Raw genomic sequence first — 23,624 nt, 5'->3', positions numbered from 1 at the left:
AAAAAAAAAAAAAGGAGAAGAAAAAGCAATGGATCCCTTTGTTATTATTTCTCTTATTACTACATCTTATTGATGTGGAATATTATCTCAACATCTCCTAATTACTTTCTACCTGAAGATCACTTAGCTCATGTTAACTGATTTGAGTGACAGTCACATTCTCTCCAGTGTGGTGTCCTCAACAGAATGATGACCTCCTCTCATTTTGCCCAAGGTAAGAGTGACCACTACACTGAATCATGTACTCTCTTCTGTCACTAGTACTACTTTAGCAACAAAGGTCCCCAACTGAAATAAGAACCTGAGTTTGCTGGGAACCATAGCTATTCAGTGAGGGCACTTGAAAGGCTACAGGAGACAAAATCAGAGATCAATGAGGACAGAAGGAATTCAATCAGCACAGAAAGTGCCCTCTGTCATGGCAGAGCTACCAATGCATGGTAGATCACTCGTGGTATGGACTCTTTGTAGGGGATGACATCTCTCCCCAAAGCAGGTCAATGTGCTGCTTAGTCATCAATCCAGCTCTTCTGCCTGCCAACAGATTAGCACTCCAACATCTTTCCAGAAGCCCTTGCACCCTTCCAATGCCCCACTTTTGTGCCCACCTACACACAGTATACTTCTTAGCATCACACTGTAAAAATACAAACAAAAGAAGCCACAAAGCAACCATCTTTTTTTATAGCTGAGCACATTAAAATAAGTATTTCTTATATAATTAATATTTTTTACAGAATTAAAAAAAAATTTTAAAAAGGTTAAAATGTTCCAGATTCAGGCAAGTCATGGGAGTTCAAAGGAGACCTGGACCCTTATGAACGTGTTCAAGCATTTCCCAAATCTAAAAGGAAAACGTAGCTTTGTGTAGGAGACTGTAAGCCCAAGTGTGGAGAGTTTCTGGCTGTGTGCTGTGAACAAGCCAGGGCTTGATGCGGCTGTGCTACACGGAAGGATTTCCCTGAGACACCAAAGACAGAAGGAAAGTAAACAGAAGCTGCTCTGCCCTCGACCCAGACTGCAGGAGGGGCGCTGCCGCTGCGCATGAACAGTCTGTGAACAGTGCCCTGCAGCCAATCACCATAGTGGGGGGGGATGAGTGACTGTAAATGTAACCAGTTGTAGCCTGCACTTACCGCATGGCCTTTGGGTATAGAGTATATAAGGCTTGGAAAAACATGGTCTCGGGGACATTGATATTCAGTGTTGTTAAGAGTTCATTAAAGAGTACGGATGGTAAATTCACATTGAATTAGACTCCTTACTCTCGCCCGGCCCGCCCGTTTGATCAAAGAGCTTATGCCGGCGTCTGGATTCGTCGAATTAATTCTTGCTACACCCAAGTCCACTACACCGATCAGAATTAAAAACAAACAAAAAGCAGCCCATGAAAATGTAACAAAATGCAACTCATGCCAAGGCCTGCGAGGAAGGCCCACATATTCACTTGGAATCCTTGAAGGAGACGAGGTACACAGGGGGGTCACAGCAGTACTGAGGGGCCTCTGCAGCCAGTCGGGGAGAGCCTAACACTACGTGCTGCACAGACACTGCCAGTCTAGTCAAGACAGGGACAGCCTGGAGCAGTACAGATATAAAGGACTTCATATCAATTAGCTGGTTAAATGAGAACTAATCTCAGGAGCACATTAGCACAATAGATTTCGCTTGTGTTGATCTCACAGTATTTTGAGCAACTAACAGGGAAAGCAGGCATTCCCATTCTAAGCACTATCTCTGTCTTGGCCGCCACTCAGATAAACATTCATTAAACATGATCAAATGGACAAGGGAGGTCACAGAAACTTGATTGCAATACTGTGATAAGAATGTATTTGATTTTGAGAAAATAACATTTTCATACTATAACTTTAGAATACCTTTTTTACCCCATTCCATTGATGAAAGGGTCAAAAGATAAAATAGATGCCCTATAATTCCAACGCAAGTTGATTCTGAAAACACTTCACAAACAGAAAAGAACACTTACAAGCACAAAACAAAGCAAATCAACCTAACTCATATTCATTTGTATCAGCTTTTGGCATGTGTTATTGAAACTCTCATCTTGAGTATTTGCATTTGTTGAGCAATTTTTTTACATTGAGGACACCTCCTAATAGAAGATTTCAGGACCCATAATTACCTCTGAAAAACAATCTTCCCCTTCATGCTGATCTGCAAGTATTCTCATCAACAAAAGTCAATTAATGGCCAAAATCAGCAGGACAAACCCTGAACAGCATATCTGAACTGAAAGCACTATGATAAGTGCTTCAGACCACTTGCAGTGTTAGAATCACTTCAGGGAAAGGACTCTTTGCCTAAAAGGGAAGACTTTTAAAACCAGTCTAGTGAATCAGCTGCATCATGAGGGAATCATACACTGATAACTCTTCATCAGAAAGAAGAAAATAGCTACAAATGGTGTGAAGAATCCAGCTGGGAGCACCATAGTTTGGCTAGTTGGTAAAGATAAATGGTCACATATATGCAACAGGAGCCAAGAACAAATAAACATTGAAATTTTAGAAAAAAAACCCTCTAAATTATCTAACTGAATTTCACATCTTTAAAATGTTAAGTCAGCTACAGAAAATTGTATAAAAAATATTCAGCTGGACTCTTGTTGTTCAAGCTTTGGATCCAGCCGAGGTTATGCAAAGCATCTTCTTTTTCTTATCATGTTAATTAATCATAGAATAACAGAGGAAGAGAGGGGAGAATTCATAAGTGCTGTTACCATCTCTTATTCATGCCAGCTAGTTCTAACTGATGGTCCATATTTAGCTACAAGGCAAACAAAGAAGTCCAGTTTTCACTTTCTACCTTCACAGCAAAAGTTCTGTCAAAGCCCTTTGGTCTAACATCCCCCTAAGAAACCACCGGTGCAAAGAAGTCTGGAAAGGTGAAACAGCAACTACTAAGAATAGATATATATAATTCCTTTGCTATTTAATAAATGGAGAGAGGTAAGGAGATAAACAGAAATGGTTCACTGGGATGGTTGCATTAAAGCAGTATTTTTTCAGTAATTCAGTGTTGGGGACAGTGGCATTTTCAAACTACGAAAGAAAATAAAACCACCTGAGAGTTTGCTTCCCAAAAGAACAAAATAATTTTGTTTCAGTAACAGAGAAGTAAAGCCTTTGAAATTCTGTGTCCTATACCTCAATATTGTTACAATATTGTTGGTAACAATAGACGCGGAGTTAGTTAAAATTACCAGCCGGTCTGATTTTCCTCTCAGGGAACATGAGAGAACTTGGGTGATGAGGTGACTGGAATGTGAATTAACTGGCTCTTTTCTGTTTCTACAAAAACCCCAAAATACGTCTTGCCCCTGTCAAATAAAGTAACTTCAGCTGAAGAACAATATTTCTCTCTCCAACTTAAGACGACATATCAACACCTGGCTGATAATTTACTGACTGGTAATGAACACATTCAAAGGTAACCCTGAGGTGCTGATATAGCAACCAGCTTCAAGAATGATACACAAGTGGACTAAACTTTTTTTAAAATTTTGAAATAAATTCAACTTGGCAACTTTTGCTCGCTTCACTGAAGACTCTGCAAAAGCAACACTGGGTCAAGGTGTCTTCACTTATTCTATGATACTACTGGTGCACTCTAAGTGTATTCTGTCTCTCGTGACCGAATACAGTCCTATGTTTTTGTTTGGTTGTGATTTTTTGTTGTTTTTGTTTGTTTGGTTTGTTTTGTTTTATCCATAGAGTCAAAAGCCTTGAACTCTGCCCTACAAAACTAGAGGGTGAATACAGCTGTACTGTATTACAGCAAATTTGTCTTTGTCATCAGAATTCCTTTTGCCTTACATTGCAACTGTTTGTTTTTCACTATTTCAGAGGGTATGAAGGCAAGACCTAGCACTGCCTCCCAGAGTGCTAGACATACGAAGCATGCCTTAAGAAAATATATTATCACCATATTTTTGGGAGCACAACCTCACAGCATTCAAATCGTTCACAAAAGCACTTGCATTTTCCAAATTTGGTACCATAGTACCACCAGCCAAGTTTTCAATGATAATCTGACACTGTGAAACTTTATTTTTGCTATTTCAGATTTTTGTATTTACTTTGGCTCACAAATATGGAGAAATATTGTTCGTTTGGCTCAAAACCCAATATAGCTTAAAATCGGAAACATTTTAAAATAGTTCTGTTTCTATGCAGTAGAATAAACAAGACACACTCCTAAGACAGCCAACACCATAGAATCACTGAATAATTTAGGGTAGAAGGGACTTCTGCAAGTCATCTAGTCCAACTCCCTGCTCAAGGCATACCTAATGAGATCAGGTTGCTCAGGGCCATGTCCAACTGAGTCTTGAACACCTCTAAAGAAATAGATTTGACAACTCTGGATAACCTGTTCTAGTATTTATCGTTCTTGTGGTTTAAAAAAAAACATACAGTCATATATCTAACTGGAATTTTTCATGTTCCAACTTTGTTATATTGTTGTGCACATCTGCAGAAAAATCTACTGTCTTCTTTGAATCCTTCAGCCAGGTAGCTGTGGACAATGTTAGATCATCTTTCTCATCACAGATTACACCAACACTCCTAGCTACAAAACGCACATTAATAAACACTCTGAACGACAAAAATAAGTCCCATACAGACCATACCCTTAACAAGGGCAACAAAGAATATCTTATTGAGAGAGGGTAAACTAAGAGCATTGCACACAATTTTGTCATTTACAACTGAAGCTCCCCAGTTTTTGTTTGTTTGATTTTTTGTTTTCAAAATCTGTGGCAGTTTCACACACCCCAATGAGGTCTAGAGCTTTCAATAGGGCAGGTGATGGCTCTTTAGTGCCTTTCCTGCCCCACTGTGCCTGTCCTCACATACACACCTTGGCTGGTGCCAACAGTCACTCCCCCCACCCCAGGGGCACCATGACTCCTCATGGACACCTCTCCCCAGCTGGGAGAGCAGAAGGGGACCATATGTCAACAGACAGGGTCGTCATCCAGCAAGGTGCCCAGACCCAGAAAAGCTTCTGGATCACACTTGTAATGACTGCAGCGAAATCCAAATCCAATTAGGTTTGCTCATCCCAGGCAAGCGATTATTTCTTCTGGGTACCCTTGAGTCAAAGAGGCCTCTTCTTTTTGTGAGCATTAGCGTGCTGTGGATCATTATTCTTGTGTGGTCGTATAATAATAATATCCCCAACTGGTATCTCAAACCTGCAATTTATTAAACGTTGCTGGAGTGCTGAATAATTTTGGAGAAACCCCATTTCTAGTTGGCTCTCCGCTAAGCAGATCTGGTTAGAATAAAGCCTGCTTGGAGCTTATTGCCTGCCTAGATTGATTTCTGGTGTGCCTCCATGACAGTATGCCTACACTCCGTACACGCCTAAACTCTGTACACAACTCTAATATTACTTCAGAAAAACAGGCTCTCAACATGCGACATTTAACTTTGCAGAACACATACACGCACACCTATCTACAAAAGCAGCCTAACTTATGCTCACAGGATTTCTTTGCTCAGGCAGCTTCCAGAAAAGATGAAAAAACCACTGTTATTCTTAACTATGGAGCAACACTTATTACACTGAGATTCACTGGCAAATTTTTAGGGTTAAGCAATCCGGAAAGTTTCAGCAGTACAATTCCTGTTCCAGTGCTAACACTATCCTTAACCTGAGTTTCTCTGCCCTCAAGCTATTGATTCTCTTAATTTCAAAGTCATTCTGTTGATTCAAGGAAGAAGGAGGAGGAGCAGAAGCAATAGTTTTATTTTGAAACACTACTTTTTCCACTTACAATGACACTGTCTAATACAGAAATGGTAGATTTTTTCTTATTTTGACCATGGTGCTTGATAGATAGGATAAATAAAGCCTGTTATTTGAAGACTTACCATCAAGGATTATTATTGATACCCAGAAACTAGGAATTGATCCCACCTTACTAAGCTCTTAAGTTAGCACCTCTTTTCGACTTCCACTGTCAGAGTAGATGTGGTAGCACAAGCTGTCCTATGACATGCAGTAATTTAAAAGAGAAGAAAAGACATCACCAAAGAAAGATCCAAACAACCTGAACTCCATCTAATTTATGATGTCTATTAGGACAGTTAGATGCCCCTCAGGAGAATCTATGTGTTAAAGAGGAAGCCACATTATGTCAGTCAACAGGAAACAGAGAATTTCAATTTAGTCCCTTTGGGAAATAAGCTAGAACAAGCTGTAGCAAGCTAACTTCCAGGCAAAAATAAACAAAAAGATAGATAGATAGATAGATAGATAGATAGATAGATAGATAGATAGATAGATAGATAGATAGATAGATAGATGCATCGATCTTACTTTCATATGATCCTTCATTCCATATTTTCTAGCATCTCTAGATGCAGAAAGAAATATTTTCAGCCAGTACAACCAAAACAAAAACACTTGGTCCATTTACTTGTTTTCATAGCGGTATTTAATGACCTAGAGTTGTCAAGGGGACATTCTGCCATCAGTTGTCTTGTGCTATAAGAATAATCTACTGGAATTTCAACTTCACTACTTGTCCAACTCAGAATTAAGATGCTTTCAAGTGATTTTTAAACAAATTCCTTCTTGTCTATGCCTTTAAAATCCTTTTATTTGAAAGATGGTAACTTTTTTTAGGTGTATCTACATCCTCAACAGAGTGTGCACAGCAAATAAAAGAGCAGAAATTATAATTCCCCTCCGTACTTCTTTCATATCATGGGGCAATTTTTGAAATTTCATTTACAATAGAAATTCACCACAAAAGGAGTACAAATATCTGAAATATCCAGGAGGAAAAACCTTCAATACTGGTGTCTGGCTGAAGCCCCATCCCTTCCAGTACCCTTTCTCACAGCAGACTTTCCGGATTGCTGAGACCTCTTCCTTCAGTTCCAATTCATATTTAGTTTTATTAATGCTAATCTGAACTATGCTCTTTGTTTTTAAGGATATAAACTAAATAGATACTTCTCAGAGAAACTTGTTAAGAGCATTTATATTACAAAACTGAACAGTTTTTAAAACTTCCTTTGCCAAGTCCTCTCTAGTTATCACTACAGTTCACTCAGTTAACCAGCTGTAGGTTGCTATTACTTTAGGACTAGTAAGGACAATGAAGAGCTAAAAATATACTTATCAGCAATTCCAGCTTCTACATATCTACATAAAGCAGTGTACAAAAAGGAATTTATTATTTGTACGCTGCCATCTCTCTCACCTGTTTTCAGGTCATTCAACCGCTTCTTTTTTGTCCCACTTGCTTCCTTTTCACTATCTCCCTCACAAGGCTCCTTACACATATGGGTTTAAAACTAATTTTTTATTGGAATATGTACAGTAACTGTCCTTATTTTGGAGATAAAAGATAAAAAGAGCCTGGATTTAAAAGCAGGATCCTATTTCAGTGGTCTACCAACCCCCATTTCCAGGTTTCGCTCTGCAGCTCATTTCCCATTATTTTCTAAAATGGCAAACAAAATTGAAAACAAGCAAAAAACCTGTTGTTTGAGAATAACCAAGTCTGCAGCACTGACAGAAAAGGGAACAGAACTTAAACTTCTGAAAACTTCTTTGGATAGAGTTCAAACAACCTGTCCCTGGCTGATGTCATAAGATATTGTTTAATTTTTCTTTCATTTCATAGAAAATTCCACTCCCTTCTTTGCTCAGTCATGAAACTTAGTTGTGTTTAAATGTCAAATACATGTGCTAAATATGTAAATAAAATTTAACATCAAACTATTCAACATTTTTGCAGGGTAGGGACAGAACAAAGCCTATCATTATTTTCCATATTTTCTCCTTCAAGATGAACCATTTTCAATGAATATTACTTTTCAAATCAACAGCACAAAACACACAAAACTTAAAGGCAATGAAAAAACTCAATGTTAATAAAACAACCTCACTCAAGCCCTTTTTTCAATTTAGATTATGGATCACTTATTTGCACTAGGATAAAGCTTGATTTGCATCTGATATAATTATGATCTCCAGGGCATTGTTCTCCTGGCTTTACTCCCAGAGCTAGTTGTTTGTTGTTGTCTTTTTCCAGACTGGCTTGGCATGTCTTTTTCTGGGCTGATGCAACTCCACCTGGACAGAGCTGATGAGACAGTGACTGCATTTTGCCCAGAAGAGCTGGTCTTTCCAGTCCTGGCTCCTTCTCCTGTCCAAGGAAATAGGTCCAAGGCAACTCCACCCAAGCTGAGCCATGAAGAAAACTGTATCTTGACCAAAGAACCTGACAGATTCAGCATCAAGATATTTTATAAAGGTGTATAGAAGACTGTGAGGAGCAAGAAAATCTCCCAAATTTTCTAGTTCTAACTCCCTTTCAAGACTTCAAAGAGCATCATCCAATGTAAACACTAAAAGAGAAACGTGATCTTCAGACGTGACTGCATGCAGGGTAGTCATATTTTAGAGCTGATCAGCTGAATGAAAACGTGGACTTTAACAACAGCTTCTCACTAGGGAAATCTCAACAAGATACTAAGAACTTCAGTAGATGAGGAATTCGGATGCTGTTGGTCTGGCTCTGCCCACAACTTATAAATATTGATAGATTGAAGTGATCAGTATTAAAGACTGTGGACCTTAATGCAACAAGTTTCTTAAGAACATGTTCTTTGGCAGGTGGTGCCTAGCACTACTGCTGCCATTACCTATTCAAAAGCAGGCAGTGTTTATGTCACCACTCCCTTAATCCACTGCTCTTCTGCAAATATCAGTGCATTTTTTAAGAATTAAAAATCAAAGGTATAATGAAAAACAGTATCTGGAAGTGCATTTGCTTCTGAGAGAAGAGTGAAGATACTATACTTTACAATCCACGATGTCATCGTTACGGAATGCACAGATAATCTGCTACATGGATTGATGCAAACCCAAACTGCAGTGAGGTTCTGACATTGCAGAGGTCATTTTGAAGTCTGTTCCTTACATGTGACCACTATGTATTACATCAGAATACTTTTTTTTTTTTTTTCCAATACCTATCTCTTGGATTGATTTGCTGTGTAACTGTTCATCTGTGTATGTTTTGAAGCACTTTGGGAGATGTCAGATTTAAAAGAAAAACAATATGAAATAACTGATAATAACAAAGTGTCATTTCTACTGTGTCAGAATAAGACAGTTTTGAATTAATGTTAAAGAAAGACCCCAAGCAGTATTAGATTGATATTTGCATGTTTATCTATATACTTAGAACAAAAGAGGTAGTAATATACTAAAATCCTCATTTTGTAATAAATATTATCTTGTCACACACCAAGGAGCCGAAAGAACAACGGAGTCTTTAGGTCAGTATTCTGTAACACTGAGTTAGATGTTTTCATAGCTAATTTTGTTTTACCTCCTTCTCTGATTCAGCACATGGTTATTTCTTAAGAACAAAACTGCTTAAAGATAGGTTGGTGCAAAAGTAATAGTGGTTTTTGCGTTGTTGAAATTTGCCATTTGATATTGGAATACATTCTTAAAAATGTGGTTACATTATACATCATTTTAATGTGGTTTTCTTGCTTTATGTTTTTTTCCTACTGACTTATTACTTACTGTTTATTTTATGTTTATTTTAGACTATGGAAGTGATGTTAGACAAAAAGGAAATTCGAGTTATTTTCTTATTAGAGTTCAAAATGGGTCATAAAGCAGCAGAGATGACTAGCAACATCAACAACACATTTAGTCCAGGGAGTGCTAATGAACACACAGTGCGGTGGTGGTTCAAGAAGTTTCACAAAGGAGACAAGAGCCTTCAAGGTGAGGAGCGTAGTGACTGCCCATCAGAAGTTGACAACAACCACTTGAGAGCTATCATTGAAGTTGACCCTCTTACAACTACACACAAAGTTGCCAAAGAACTAAACACCAACCATTCTATGGTCATTCAGCATTTGAAACAAATCAGAAAGGTGAAAAAAACTGATAAGTGGTTGCCTCAGCAACTGACTGAAAATCCAAAACATCATTGTTTGGAAGTGTCATCTTCTCCTCTTCCATGCAACAACAATGAACCATTTCTTGATCGGATTGTGATGTGCAAGAAAAAGTGGATTGTATATGACAGCCAGCGATGACCAGCTCAGTGGCTGGACTGAGAAGCTCCAAAGCACTTCTCAAAGCCAAACTTGCACCAAAAAAAGGTCAGGGTCACTGTTTGGTGGTCTGCTGCTGGTCTCATCCATTAGAGATTTCTGAATCCTGATGAAACTATTCCATCTGACAAGGATGCTCAGCAAATCCATGAGATGCACCGAAACCTGCAACGCCTGTAGCCGGCATTGGTCAACAGAAAGGGCCCAATTCTTCCCCACAACAACATCCAGCTACACATCGCACAACCAACAGTGCAAAAGTTGAACACATTGGGCTACTACGTTTTGCCTCATCTGCCGTATTCACCTGACCTCTCATCAACCAACTACCACTTCTTCAAGCATCTTGACAACTTTTTGCAGGGAAAACTCTTCCACAACCCACAGGATGCACAAAATGCTTTCCAAGAGTTTGTTGAATCTCAAAGCATGGATTTTTACACTACAGAAATAAACTTATTTCTCGCTGGCAAAAATTTGTTGATTGTAATGGTTCCTGGTTTGATTAATAAAGATGTGTTTGCTGTAATTACTTTTTCACCAATCTAGACAGTTAGCAAGGTTTGCAATCTATACTAACAGAGTAATTTTGAAACCAGAATGTATTAATACTTCTAACTCTTACATTGTAAACTAGTCTCTGAGTCTCAGAATCACCATATTTAGGTATGTTCCAAGATTGTGGCCTTCTCTACTATAAATCTGAAGAATTGGCACCCAGGCCTTTTATGTACTAGTCTTCACTTCTTAAAAGATCACTTACCAAGCAGAGCCCTGGGGGAAAGCAATAGGAATAAGTTCTGCTCTGTATTTGTGAAGAGCAGAAGTTACATAAAATGTAGCAAAGAAAATAGCTGGAAAACAGATAAAAGCAGTGAAGCTCTTGAACAAACTGCCTTGGGAACAAGCACAAGGGTGTCAAAATGACTTCAGGAAGTCAATTTCAGCCCTGTCTTTCTTTGTAGAAATGGATATTTTGCCACTTGAAGGCTATCGGTTTTTCTCTCACACCTCTAAGTACGCATCATAATGCTTGAAGAAGGGTTGCCCTCCTCAGTGCTATGCTTGAATCCAAATAGCCTACTTCCTTTCTCTAACGTGTAGATATTTAAAATCCAATAAAGCATGATCTCTTCAGTCTATATATGAGCATAAGAGAACCACCAGGGAGAGGCAAGATTAATTTGTCATGTGAGAACAAAAAATATCTCAGTGCAATTGGTTGATTAAGGGCAAGAAAAAGCATCCAGGAAACTGCAAGCAAACTGTGCAGCCTAACCTTGGTCACCAGGAACAGATGGTCACACACATGCACATGACAAACAAAGTGGTGATTCAGAACAGCCACCACAAATTTACCAAGGCCCAAATGTGTCTGCCAAACCTTAGAAATGCAGACTGGATGGATAGATTACAAGCAGATGGAAAACTGGTCTCAAAGAACAGCAGTCAATGGTTAAAAGTCCAAAGTCCCCATTGACAGTCTTTCTGGTTCTTGAGAAATCTCTACAGTAATTCCTAAACTCATTTCAGTGAGGAAGAATGGTTTGTGATTTGTGTACGCTTGGGAAAGAACTTGGATTGGGCAAATAAAACAAGGTGAGTTGTACATAATGATGAGCTTTCAAATTGAAGGAAGACACCCATTCAGAAACAGGTACCCATCAAGCTACCTTCCTAAATCATCTTTACGGAATGACAGTGCAATTAGTGAGACAGACACTGCTGCACTCCTGATGTATCAAAGAGTTTGAATGCCCATCTCGTGAGAATGACAGTCCATGCTCTGGTTTAGTTCATAGGTTCTCAAAAGATCAAATAAAAGGTATCTAAAATAAGATATCCTTCAACAGTATTTCCTCAGAAGGTAATGCAATAATCTATTTTTAGCAGAAACATCTAGAAACTGAAAAGTACAATCTGCCAATTATATTGAGATTGCATAAGTAGGGACCATGCCCATGACACCACATTTAACAATTCTTAAATGTGTGCAACCATTGTATGATCACACAAAGTACCTGAGTTCTCTGCTCAAAATCTTCTTCTAACTTCCAAGACATACAGGACTTCAAATGCAAAGATTAATAGCTTTGGATGTACACTTGGCAATGGTGCTTGCAATATTCTGTGTTTTAACTTTGGAATAAGTTCCCCAGTTTGCAGAGGCAGACAGCTGATAAAGCAATTAAATATCTGAAGCATACACAAGAACTCTTAGGTGTTGCTGTATATCCCATCCTAATCTCAGAAAGAATAAGTAAACTTCATGACTGAACAAAACAAGTAATCAAATATGAAATGTTGTTATGTTTTGAGAATTGCAGTCAACACATTCAAGTCTATCAACAAAACTTTTAACTGGTTATTCCCTTTCAGTTTTCAAAGCTATAGACACAAACCAAAAAAAAAAAATATATATATATATTGCTCAGTATTTCCGACAGAGCAGTGAAAATAAAGTGGTTTCACTTATGTTCTTGGTCTCCAAACCGAACATTCTCACATATGTCTATGACACTAGCTGGATACAGCCGAGTCCTGTAAGGGTTGATTCCAACTGCCTATAGTTTTTCCAGCTGGAAAATTTATCTCATCTTGCACCATTAGGATGAGATAGATCTCAAGGCTGATTACCTGGCCTATTTAAGAAAAAAAAAAAAAGTAACAGATTAAGAAAAATCACAGGTGACCCTTTTAATCTTATTCTATTTTGTTCCACATTCTGAGTTTCCAGAGATCAAAGGAAAGCTTCCACAGTTCAAGCAAATATCTGAAGAAAGAAGCATCAGACTTCCAGTAAGTCTTTAATCAAAGAGTATGAAAATAGAAACCACTAATAAGATAAATACTTGATGATTTTTAAACTAATATTGAGTTTCAAAATGGGAGAGAAATCCTTTTTTTTTCCTCAGCACTATGAACATGTTGTGAGGCAGAGGCATTGTTAACCCATCTTAAGAAAATGAAAGCATGAAGTAAATTGTTCTAAATCAACGGATTAGAGAAAAAAAACAGAAAACAAATACATTTATACTAAGTATATATGCAAAATAAAAGCTATGTGTATGAGTAAGGGAGTTCTAACATAAGTAATAAATTCTTACTTTTGCTATTTCCAAAGTGTTTCATCTGTTCTCCCACCCATTTCCCTTTGTACCCAGGATATGGCAGACAATAGAGAGTTCACGTTGTTTGACTCTATTTCCAGATTCTGTATCCACTACATCACCTGCTCCATTTTCACCACATTGCCTTTTATCTACAGAGATGAAAGGAAACAGCAGGGAATAATGTCTATTTCCAATCCATCTTTCTACATCTATATTTACTCTTTTTTCTTTTCTTTTCTTTTTTTTTTTTTTTTTTTTAATTCTCCATCCAGTGTTTTATTGAAAGAAAAATTTCAATTAAAAAACCACTATCAGCTATACAAAAGGAAGGCTTATGCTAATTTTGGGGCAGGATAAGGGCATGTACACCTACACACAGACCCATCAGCTAGGCAATCTGTGTATAACTGACTTTGCTTTTTTACTTGTACTTCATTCAAGCATGTATCCAATTGTTCATGGAGAATTTATGGTATGTAGAAAGTTATATCTCTCTCATCACTGATCTTGTAACCCAGTGTGTAGTAGGTTACATTCATTCCTAAGGAATGTTCTCTGACTTAAGAGTGTATAAATATTGCTTCACGACTAAAGAGTTTTCAAATGAGATGGTTTTTCCCATGCTAGTTTTGTTTGACAACTGACAAATGTTTTAGCACTACAAAAGCAAATTAATGGAGAAAAAACCCCAACAAAATAACCACTCAAAAAACCCAACAAACAACAACAACAAAACAAACACTCAACAACAAAACAAACAAACAAAATCCCACCGAACCAACCAACAAAGAACAAAACCAAAAACATAACAACAAAAAAACCCACACACACACAAAAAAAACCACACAATACTTCCCGTCCTAGAAAAGCCAGGTCATGGGAAAAAAATATCCATAATGCCTGAGTTTTCTACATTGAAATTTGGCATAAGTAGGAGTATCCATTTCCTTTGTGTGGTGAACCATTTGTAATTTTTCTTCACACTAATACTATGAGCAACCTTACATTCCCTTCAAATAAATATACTCATAACATATGATGTCCACTGCTCATTTCTGTAAGCATTTCTGAGTGGAATGGGAACACAACATACATTTGTTACTCTATTGAGAAACTCTGCTTTCTAAGAATCCATTTCTACATGTTAATGACATAATAATGCTTTTATCAGCTACTATTTGACCATGATACTAAAACTGGGAGTGCACAGGGGGACTGATAAAAACCTGGGAAATTAAAACAAATAATTTTTGACACAAACTATTTACCAAAAATGAACTAGATCCCACAATGATTTTGTGTGTGCACACACGCCTCTGTGTGCTAGAGTCTGTGTGAAATCATCCTCATTCCTTGCTTACTTGTTTGCAAGTTTAGTCTAAGTATAAATCTTCCATTGGAGAAAAAAATCACGAAATCTGTCCAAAATTCAAAACAAGTCTGCATAATTAGTATTTGAATTATGTTTTTTAAAAAAAAAAATCTTATTTATGATGTTTGTACAAAGACTTGATAAACAGACAACATAAATTAACTACTACACCATCACCAATTCAGTCACAGCAGATTTATCACCTACTAAGGAGCACTGAATAATCAACACAAGCAAGGAGACATTTTATTAGAATTACCAGATTTTGCCTTCCTCATCATTAAAATGAAAAGCAAGAAGAAAGGTTGAAGAGCTGCAATATTTATGCTTGTCATAGCACAGCTAAAAGCTGGTTCTCATCAGTAAGGAAGCAAATAATGGGTTGACAACGTGGAACAATTTCATAGTCGTGTTCACAAGAGTAGATAGCTGATAATAAGCCTTATGATGAAGAAAGGAGATGTGTTGATTTAAGATGAACATGCAACCCCCTCAGTTTTACCTGAGACAGTTCTTCGTCAAACTAAGAGAATTCACAGTCCTCAAACCTGACTGCAGCCATTTCCCTAACTGTGTAACAAGCTGTGCTTTAGCATACACCATGCTATAAATAAAAACTGTGCTCTGCCATTTAATCCAACCACTTCAGTGTTTGTGTGAGTCAGAGATAATGGAACTCTGCCAAAATTTCCAGGTCAGACAATACATTTATCTTCCTATTATTTGTATCCCAAAGCTGAATTCCTGACTAACTTTCAGATTATTGCACCCATTCCTTTATTTTCAGCATATGCTTCTGCATGTTGTACAGACATACCGAGATTTAAAAAGAAAAGTGATAATTTATAAGGTCTGAAGTCTTGCATTTTTCATGTTCATGTATAGGCTTGAATTATGTTAATGAGGAAATCAAAACTGCCAGAAAACGCTTTCACTTCAAAGCAGAAAAAAAACCCTTCTGGGACATTCCAAGTTTATATATTTGTATTCTTGAACCAACCACAATTTTATGTGTTCTAAAATGATACCAGACATTTACATCATAGAAAGAAAATATAGAGTGGATAATTAATGCAAAGCAGAGGCAAGCAGCTGACAAAAGGAGAAAAGATTTTTCCCTACGCAAGTTCAAAAATTTTGTTATCCCCACATTCACTGCCAGTCCTCCAAAATTGGCCGGGTTCCCAAAGTATTAATTATGTAAACTCATATCGAGCACTCTGTGGCCATTTATAGATTCATAAACTAATGTCACAACTGCTGGCGATAGGAAAGAATATTACAACCTTACTGCTTTATTGTGTCACGCTTTTCCTGAGCAGATTTCAAGAACTATAAGCAAATGCAGAAATAACCCTACAAAAGAAATTCCCTCACACTTTGAGAATCCATCTTCCCATTGACTCCCTGTCTTTAATGATAGCAGTGAAATACAATCCCTTATTAAGTACAGACAGTAACACTCTACTGTTAGCACACCACACACATACACAAAAAATAATAATAATAATAAAAAATCACGTCACCCACAGAGGATTAGGTACTTTGGTTTTTTTGAAGTGGATTTAGTCACATGGAGCCTTGCTGCCTTGACACATTTGTTCAAGACAAATAGGATTTGCATAAAAATCACGACTACAATTAGCCCAAGAAAAAACTGTGGTTTCACTTGCTTCACTTATTTTTCTTTCAGAAAACACTCTAATTCATATTTAATCATTAGAGAGTGATGGATCTCCACAACAACTCTGGAGTATTTTACAAAACAGAGGTTAGATTTTGTTTATCAACCTCTGAACAAATGCAGCAAATGCTCCTGTCCAGACTGGGAGAAGACTAGCTTTATTCTAACAAAAAGCATTCAATATTTCCCTGTCTTTAGATCTAGTATTTCCAGCAGATAGTGCCTCAACTCTTTACCAGCATTTTATTCAACAACTCTGAAGTGGTGAAGACTCTGGGTTGATATTCTTAATGTGACCATCCTTACTTAACCTCGCCTGGATATCTGCATGTTCTGATGACATCACTTTGGTTAAGCAAAGAGTGCAAAACCATTTAATTCTGGTGACCATAACAACTTCATCAACAGTGGAAATTCACTTGGTCATTCAAAGTTTGATCCATTTTTTGGTTTGCTCATGTACGGAGTCTTAGGGTTGATTTAGACAGAGTATAAAGCCACATGACTGGTATGTTTTGAGGGGCAGCTGTGCTTGGTAAGTTGTCCCAGGCCTTGACCATACAAAGGTTTGCTTTATGACGGTGTCAGTAGTTATCTTCATGAACACTATCCTCACAGTGAAATAACACAGATGTATATTTCGTAAAGCAAACATTACATACATGTTTGTCTGTATTGTAGAAAACCCAAGTTCTAAATAAAGGCACTTGAAATAAGGCCTGTTAGGCAAGCTTGGATGGCATCTGGCCCGCATCCTCTTCCACTGGCTTCCCTCTTCCACTTGGGAGCAAACTACAGACTGGGCTGTTTTGCTAATGGCACCTACTTTAGGCCACTGCCTTTCCAGAACACTAACACCTGCCTCTCTTCACACCTAAGATTTAATGTAACATTGCTGCACAATCCATGTCAGTGAGTCTCTGACCACCTCCTGCAAAAGACAGCAGTGAAGAACACTCCACAGTGATAGATTTATCCTGCTTACCAACAATTTCAAGTCTGCACTTGATTTCTGCAAGGAAAAGAAATCCACCAGGAGCTGTATGAACAGTTCTAACTATGGCAGGTCACCACTGGTGATTTTTTCTCCCTGGAGCAGATAGAGCTTTCTCTTTGCAGATGTAATGTGTAGTACACAGTAGGTAATTCCAAACACTCCAGAGAATTTTCAGAATCGTTGACCTTTCACAGTACCACCAGTTAATAGATACACAGATTATACTATCCATATATAGTAGGTCTGGCCAAAAAGCAGCCACAGGATTTAGCCTATAGCTCTCCCCTCAAGTGAGTTATGTAGCTTGTCCTGCTGGAATGGTTAAATACAAAAGATTATTTGGAGGAGGACTGAAAAATAGTATTCAGAAATAGATACTTGGGAACATTAAAATTAAAATGAAGAGGTGGAAGGTTATACAGATTATCCAGCAGTGAGATCATTTTAGAGGCGTTCATATGCTATGGAATTTAATCCTGGCAGAATCCACCCATATGTATCATCACACTGTCACACCACTGCCTGTGCCAGCAAAAAAAATTGAATTCTGGTATTACAGATTATCTTTGAACTACGAAGCCTGACGTTCAATACTAGATTTTGGTATGTTTTTGTGTGATCCTAGGACACAACTGTCTGCATGATAAGATAACTTTGATTAAATGAGCAGCTACAATGGCAACATTCTTATGGGTTGTTTTCATTTTCAGCAAAGAACGAGACAAATTTGCCATGATGTATCTACTGACTGAAAATCCTAGTCACTCAATTATATCAAATTAATAATCACTTTGAAATTTCTTATAGGACTTTATTGTCATTTATGTACCATTAAACATGAGAGAAGAATTTCGCACAAATCAAATTAATTTTGCACTTCTCTTTCCAGACACTAAAAAAATGAAGTTCAGTAATTTCATCCAAACCGGGTCTCCTTCATTAGAATATGTTTTTCAAAGATTAATGCATTGTGTATTTTGAAAAACATTTCCCAGAAAGCTGTTTTGTAAACCATGGAGAAAGTAACATATAAACCACATGTTATTTCGCTCCTTTTGTGATAATTTGATACACCAGCTTCATCATATGTTCAAAAAACTCCAACTTTCAGACTTTCCCCTGTCTTACAAGCTCTGTCCTGCTATCCTACAGCTATCAAAAGGGTGCTCTTGGAGGGTGGGGGGGTGGTATGTGTGCAGCACAAAAGTTTAAAGATTAAGGTTTGGCTCTTGCAGTATAGTGACAGTGAAACACTGAAATAACTGAACATTATTTTAACTGCTTGACACTAGTAAGTGAAAACACATGCCGAGTTTAACCTCTCATTAGGAAGAAATATTACGTAACATAGCACAGCTAGCAAATTTAGCTATGAATAAAATTAGCCCGTTCCTTTCACAAATGTCAATGGTAAGTCTGAAAGTGTACTGTAAATACAGCATTCACTCTCAAAGGGATGTCAGTTATAATTACCATAAATACAAAGCTTAGCTAGTAGTTATCTACAATATTTTCTAACACTCCTGTTTACTTACAAAAGGAAAAAAAAAAAAAAACAAACCCTTGGAGTAAAACTATTGTTTTTCCTACTTATCCCCACGGTTGACAACCATAGACACGAGAAAGATTTGGATCTGTTTATCCCTACATGAGTCTGTAAATCAGGCTCTTTCACATGGTCCCAGAAGGAATGTTAAGTCTGTAGTCTTTTTCCTGAAGATGGCAGCAACCAAGAGGAAGGTGAATTAAGGTCTCCTGAGTGCTTCCTGGAAAGCAGAACAGGACAGGCCTGAATCCTGGAGAGCAGAACAAGTACGAGCATGAATTCCTATCTATCTGATGACTAATTCAAAGAGTAGGAAAACCTCAGAGGTCAGGACATGGCGGGGGGTGGGGTGGAGGGTGAGGGGGAGGCGAGGAATGGGGAGGAACAAAATCCCACACATTCAGACTCTTCTTTTTAAAAACTTCATAAAACTCTAAGTGTACAAGAAGGGATCAATCCCGAACTCTTTTCTGCTCCAACAAAGAAAAACAGAACATGAAGCTAACACAAAAGCTATCAGAAACAGAGATTATAGTGAAAAAGTGCATTTCTATGCACACCTGTGTTGTAACTGGAAAGTCAACTGGCAAAATCAAAACCATGAAATGCTGTTTTACCAAACACTATGAACTTGTTCCACAACTGTTGCCTTCAACAAATTTGTATCAGGTCCAGCTGGGAAGGTGCCAGTGAAACACAGTTTACAAGGCAGTACATCTTGTGGATTATGTCCTGTAACTTGTTTATTCTTGGTTCTGTGGCTCTGCTTTTTCATCTCACTCTCAGATGCTCTGCTTACCAACTCCTTCTCTAAAGACAAGAGTTTTTGTCTGTACTCAATTCCTGTCTAGAGAGACAATGCTGCATTCTTCAAGCACGGAACGTTTCTGTTTGGCAGAACCATACAAATTAGAGAAAGCATGACAAGTTGTAACTCTGACACCTATGCATTGCAACTGTTTCCACCCATCATTAAAATGTTTCACGTACAACTGTGTTGAACTGAAGAATTATGCATTGGATGGCAGTGGCATAGTGGCACGAGGGAAGAGACAAAAAGTGGGTGGAAAATGTACAAGTCTCTCTTCTTTCTTATGAAAAAGAAACCTTTAGAAGCTGGACAGAGCTGATGGAACAGTGGCTAAAATACCTGATAGAAGACCATCCCTAATTGTACCATCACTTCCCACCCCTTAGATAGTCTCCACAGACTCTGACTACGGAATTTTCTTAGCTGATCCCTCAAACAGAAACTCATTAAACACAACTGTAAAAAAGGCATTGCCTCCACAGTAAAACACAGTACTCATCAACCTTTCCTTTCCGGTTACATTGCCTTTACTTATGTCTGTAAGATCTTAATGTAAAAAGAATCTGAATTAAGATACAGCTTATAGCTGCCTCATCACTTGTCATTTGCTACAGTAAAACGGACAAAGAACTGCAAGGAAAAGGGTGTTCACTTTCACTTAGGGCCCTACACTAGGTCCAGATATCAGTAGAGGCCTATTTTCTCTACAGGCTATTATAATGCAGGATACACAGAAGTAGTGCAAAGTTTCCACTGAAAAATTTACCTGACATTTCCATGATTTTGACTACTTGAGTCATGGTGGTATCATTTCCAAATTATTCCTCTACCAGTGCCTTAATTTTTGAAGTAAAAATAATTAAAGAAATAATTTGTCAATAAAGAACACTCTTTTGAGAACAGCAATAACTTTGTCATTCTAGTCAAACACACGCTTGTGTAGGTGAAAGTGTAAAGAAGTATGAGAAAACTGAGTTATATGTGCTTCAGCCCCCTGAACAGTGTATTTTCACACAATTTCTCAAATAGCTCTGGAAGCCACTGACACCCAAAGCGTGTACTGTCTCTGTTCCTTTGCAGCCGCAGGAGGCAAGATGTTCTTTCCACCTTGTATCACTGAAAGGAAATCCCAGTCCACGAGACCAAGGATCAATGTGTTTCACCTCCCGGAGAGAAGACTTGAGCACTAGAATTCCAAAGCAGTGATAAGAATGGCAAGATTCACACTGAGAACCTGTTCACAGGAGTACCTGCACCACTAACCAAAGCCAGTTTGCCAAGATTGTTGTCCCTCAAGTTATGAAATTGATTCCACTGCTCCCCACAGAACAGGACTGACTCTGGAGACTCAGCTACATAGTTTGTGACTTGAAGACCACAGGAATTAACGGGATTTTAAGCTTGCTTAGCAGGCCAGAACAGCTCTCTTAACAGAATACTAGCACTTCATATCTCCATCGTAAAAATACCTTAAGATCGAATTGTATTCTTTGCTTATGAAAAAATTCTGTCAAAAAACAGTATTACAGAAAAACACAATCCTTTGAACATTTCCAAATAACACCTAGGTACTTGTTTTTTACATGCAGTCCAATGTAAACAATAACCTGAGAGGCAGCTGTGAACAGAATAATTGAGACTGATCTTTCAGCACTGCAATGGAAGAATCTTTAAAGAGCTTTCTCATTGAAAAAAAAAAAAGTTTCCACCTGCAGCTTTGTGCACTTGGCAAACAGCACTTCACTTCTGCAATGTTATTTTAGGACAGGAAAAAACAGGAAAAATCCTAGAGTTAGTCTCCCATTGACTGCAGTGGATCAGTAGCTTTGCCTGAATTTCACAGTTAACATAAATTTACAGCTAATATTCTGGGGTAGTGAGCAGAAAGTCCAGTGAAACCATTTAAAAAGACAAGCACTAGAAAAGTTCCTTCCCTCAAATAAGGTAATGCATTAAAGGTTCCTTTCTGATCAACATAATCCTCCCCTATGAAAACTCTGCTATGCTAGTTTACTTATAGATTGGTTTTTTTTGTTAAAACTACAGTCTTACAGTCTGCTTGACTTGAACAGTAACTGCGTATCTATCTGTTACTCACAAATTACTCATTGCCTCACTATTAGCAGTGTTCGGAAAACTCGACATTGGCTCCAAAAGATGAGCTTTAAAGAAATTTAAAAATCACTCCTTCTCTCCAAAATACTTTTGTGTTCCCTCTCTATGAAAGAGAATCTCCTGGGAAGCCCTCAAAGTGCTGGTTTCTTAATTAATGTTTGCATAAGGAACTAAATCACAGCTTCCTTTCTAAAAGTTACTGGTTGCAGGAGACTGCAGATGTAAAATGCATTACAAAGCACAGTGGACTCAGGCAAGCACTTCCACAAAGTGAGAGCAAGACGTGCAGTACAGAAACAGTTGTGAAAGTGCTGTTTTAATGCCAAGGTACTGCAAAGTGTTTTATGACCTAGATATAGAAATATTCTTTTCACTTTATGCTATGACTGTTCTTCCTGTCGTAACAGAATACTAGTAAAATGCCAATGTTACAGGGTCACATTAGCAAGGAAGAAAAGAGATCCTGCCAGCTTTGCAAATCTACTGTACTTCCAGAGTCAAGGAGAAAGGAACAGTTAAAGTATTCATACAGGCTTGGAGGATTTTTGCCTTCTTGTTGAAATTTTAATAAATCATATTTCTCTCCCTCAAAATGCATACAGCCTGACCTACAAAAGTCGATTGTTAATGAATTGTTAAGGATGGATATAAATGGAAAGTATAAAAGTTCTTTCAAGACAGAACTGAAATTTTCCACCAATAACACAAGGTGCTTTTAAGTCACATTTTCTTTAAAACCTTAAGCCACAAACCTACACAATGCTGTCTAAATCATTATGAAATAATTAAATACAGTTATTTTGTTTCATGGTACTTCTCACTAGAATTACAAGATACCAGAAAAACAACTGAGCTTGTTTTATTCAAGAGCTTTAAAGTTACTTTCTTGTACCTGGACCTTGCTCTGCTGACTGATCTTCTTCCATCTTTTCCATTATCTTTAATCATTCCTAACATCTTGAAAGCAAATTTCCATGGTAAAACATAAGCATTAAAAAACAAAGAGCCCCACAACAGAAAAACAAACAAAAACCCAGAAAGTTGTCATAGCTACTTGCCTCTTGGCAATTTCTGAGCATTTCCCAGGTTTAATGCAATATATCCACAGAAAAGGAGAAAGACCAATCTTGACATCATGGTCACAAACCCAACCTCGCACTGGGAATGATTCTGACAGGTATCACACAAAAGTACTGCAGCTGCATTTAAGTGAACTGTTCTCTCTGTGACAAGAGGCAGCAACACTTTGACACAAGCTTAGTTTACATAGTGGGAGGAGACAGGATGACATCATTCACTCCCACTGGATAAGGAGAATTAGCATTGCAAAAAAATAAAAATATTATCAGGCTCCCCCTGCAATAATGTTCTGGGGTTTGTTACAAGGTTTTCCCACCACTCAGGATAAGAGATTATTGTTTAATCATTTAGTGCAAATAAAACCAGGAGTATCAAAACTTATATAAACTGAAAACTGATCTGAGAGACATTTTCACTGTTTCATCCAAGAAAACTGGACCAAAAATGCGAAAATAACATTTGTAACACTCAGAAAACTGTTTGCTATATGGAACTCAGTATTTTTTGCATTCTCAAGATTTTGCTTAAGATTAATTTGGGCTCGATGTGGCTTTCATGCAGGCAAAAAACCCACCAGTTTCATGTGGCATGACATTATAAACAGGTATGATAAATATTTATCTGCAAAAGATCTACCTTTGAAAAAACTAAATGTGGTTTGTTTGTTTGTTTTTCACTCATATCTGATTTTGGTAATTTAAAAATATTTTGTATTTTCCCCTTTTATACATGTCTGGTGAGCCACTGGACACACTGCACATTGAAAGCAATAA

At 37.7% G+C, this 23,624-nt stretch overlaps 1 protein-coding gene across 34 annotated transcripts in view; it reads right to left on the bottom strand.

Moving 5' to 3' along the window:
- ABI3BP (ABI family member 3 binding protein) overlaps window positions 1–22,996 on the bottom strand; it is a 162,178-nt gene extending 139,182 nt beyond the window's left edge. For all 34 annotated transcript variants that reach the window (XM_071808637.1, XM_071808674.1, XM_071808653.1 and 31 more), the window contains exon 1: window positions 22,830–22,996. In XM_071808637.1, the coding sequence (XP_071664738.1) occupies window positions 22,830–22,908 (79 nt within the window). In that variant the 5' untranslated portion in view covers window positions 22,909–22,996. The remainder of the gene's footprint in view (window positions 1–22,829) is intronic.
- Window positions 22,997–23,624: the final 628 nt, after the last annotated feature.

The sequence above is a fragment of the Patagioenas fasciata genome, chromosome 1, assembly GCF_037038585.1.
Source record: "Patagioenas fasciata isolate bPatFas1 chromosome 1, bPatFas1.hap1, whole genome shotgun sequence".
NCBI lineage: Eukaryota > Metazoa > Chordata > Aves > Columbiformes > Columbidae > Patagioenas > Patagioenas fasciata.
Note: the sequence above shows the minus strand (reverse complement) of the source record. Positions and strands in the feature narration are given on the sequence as shown.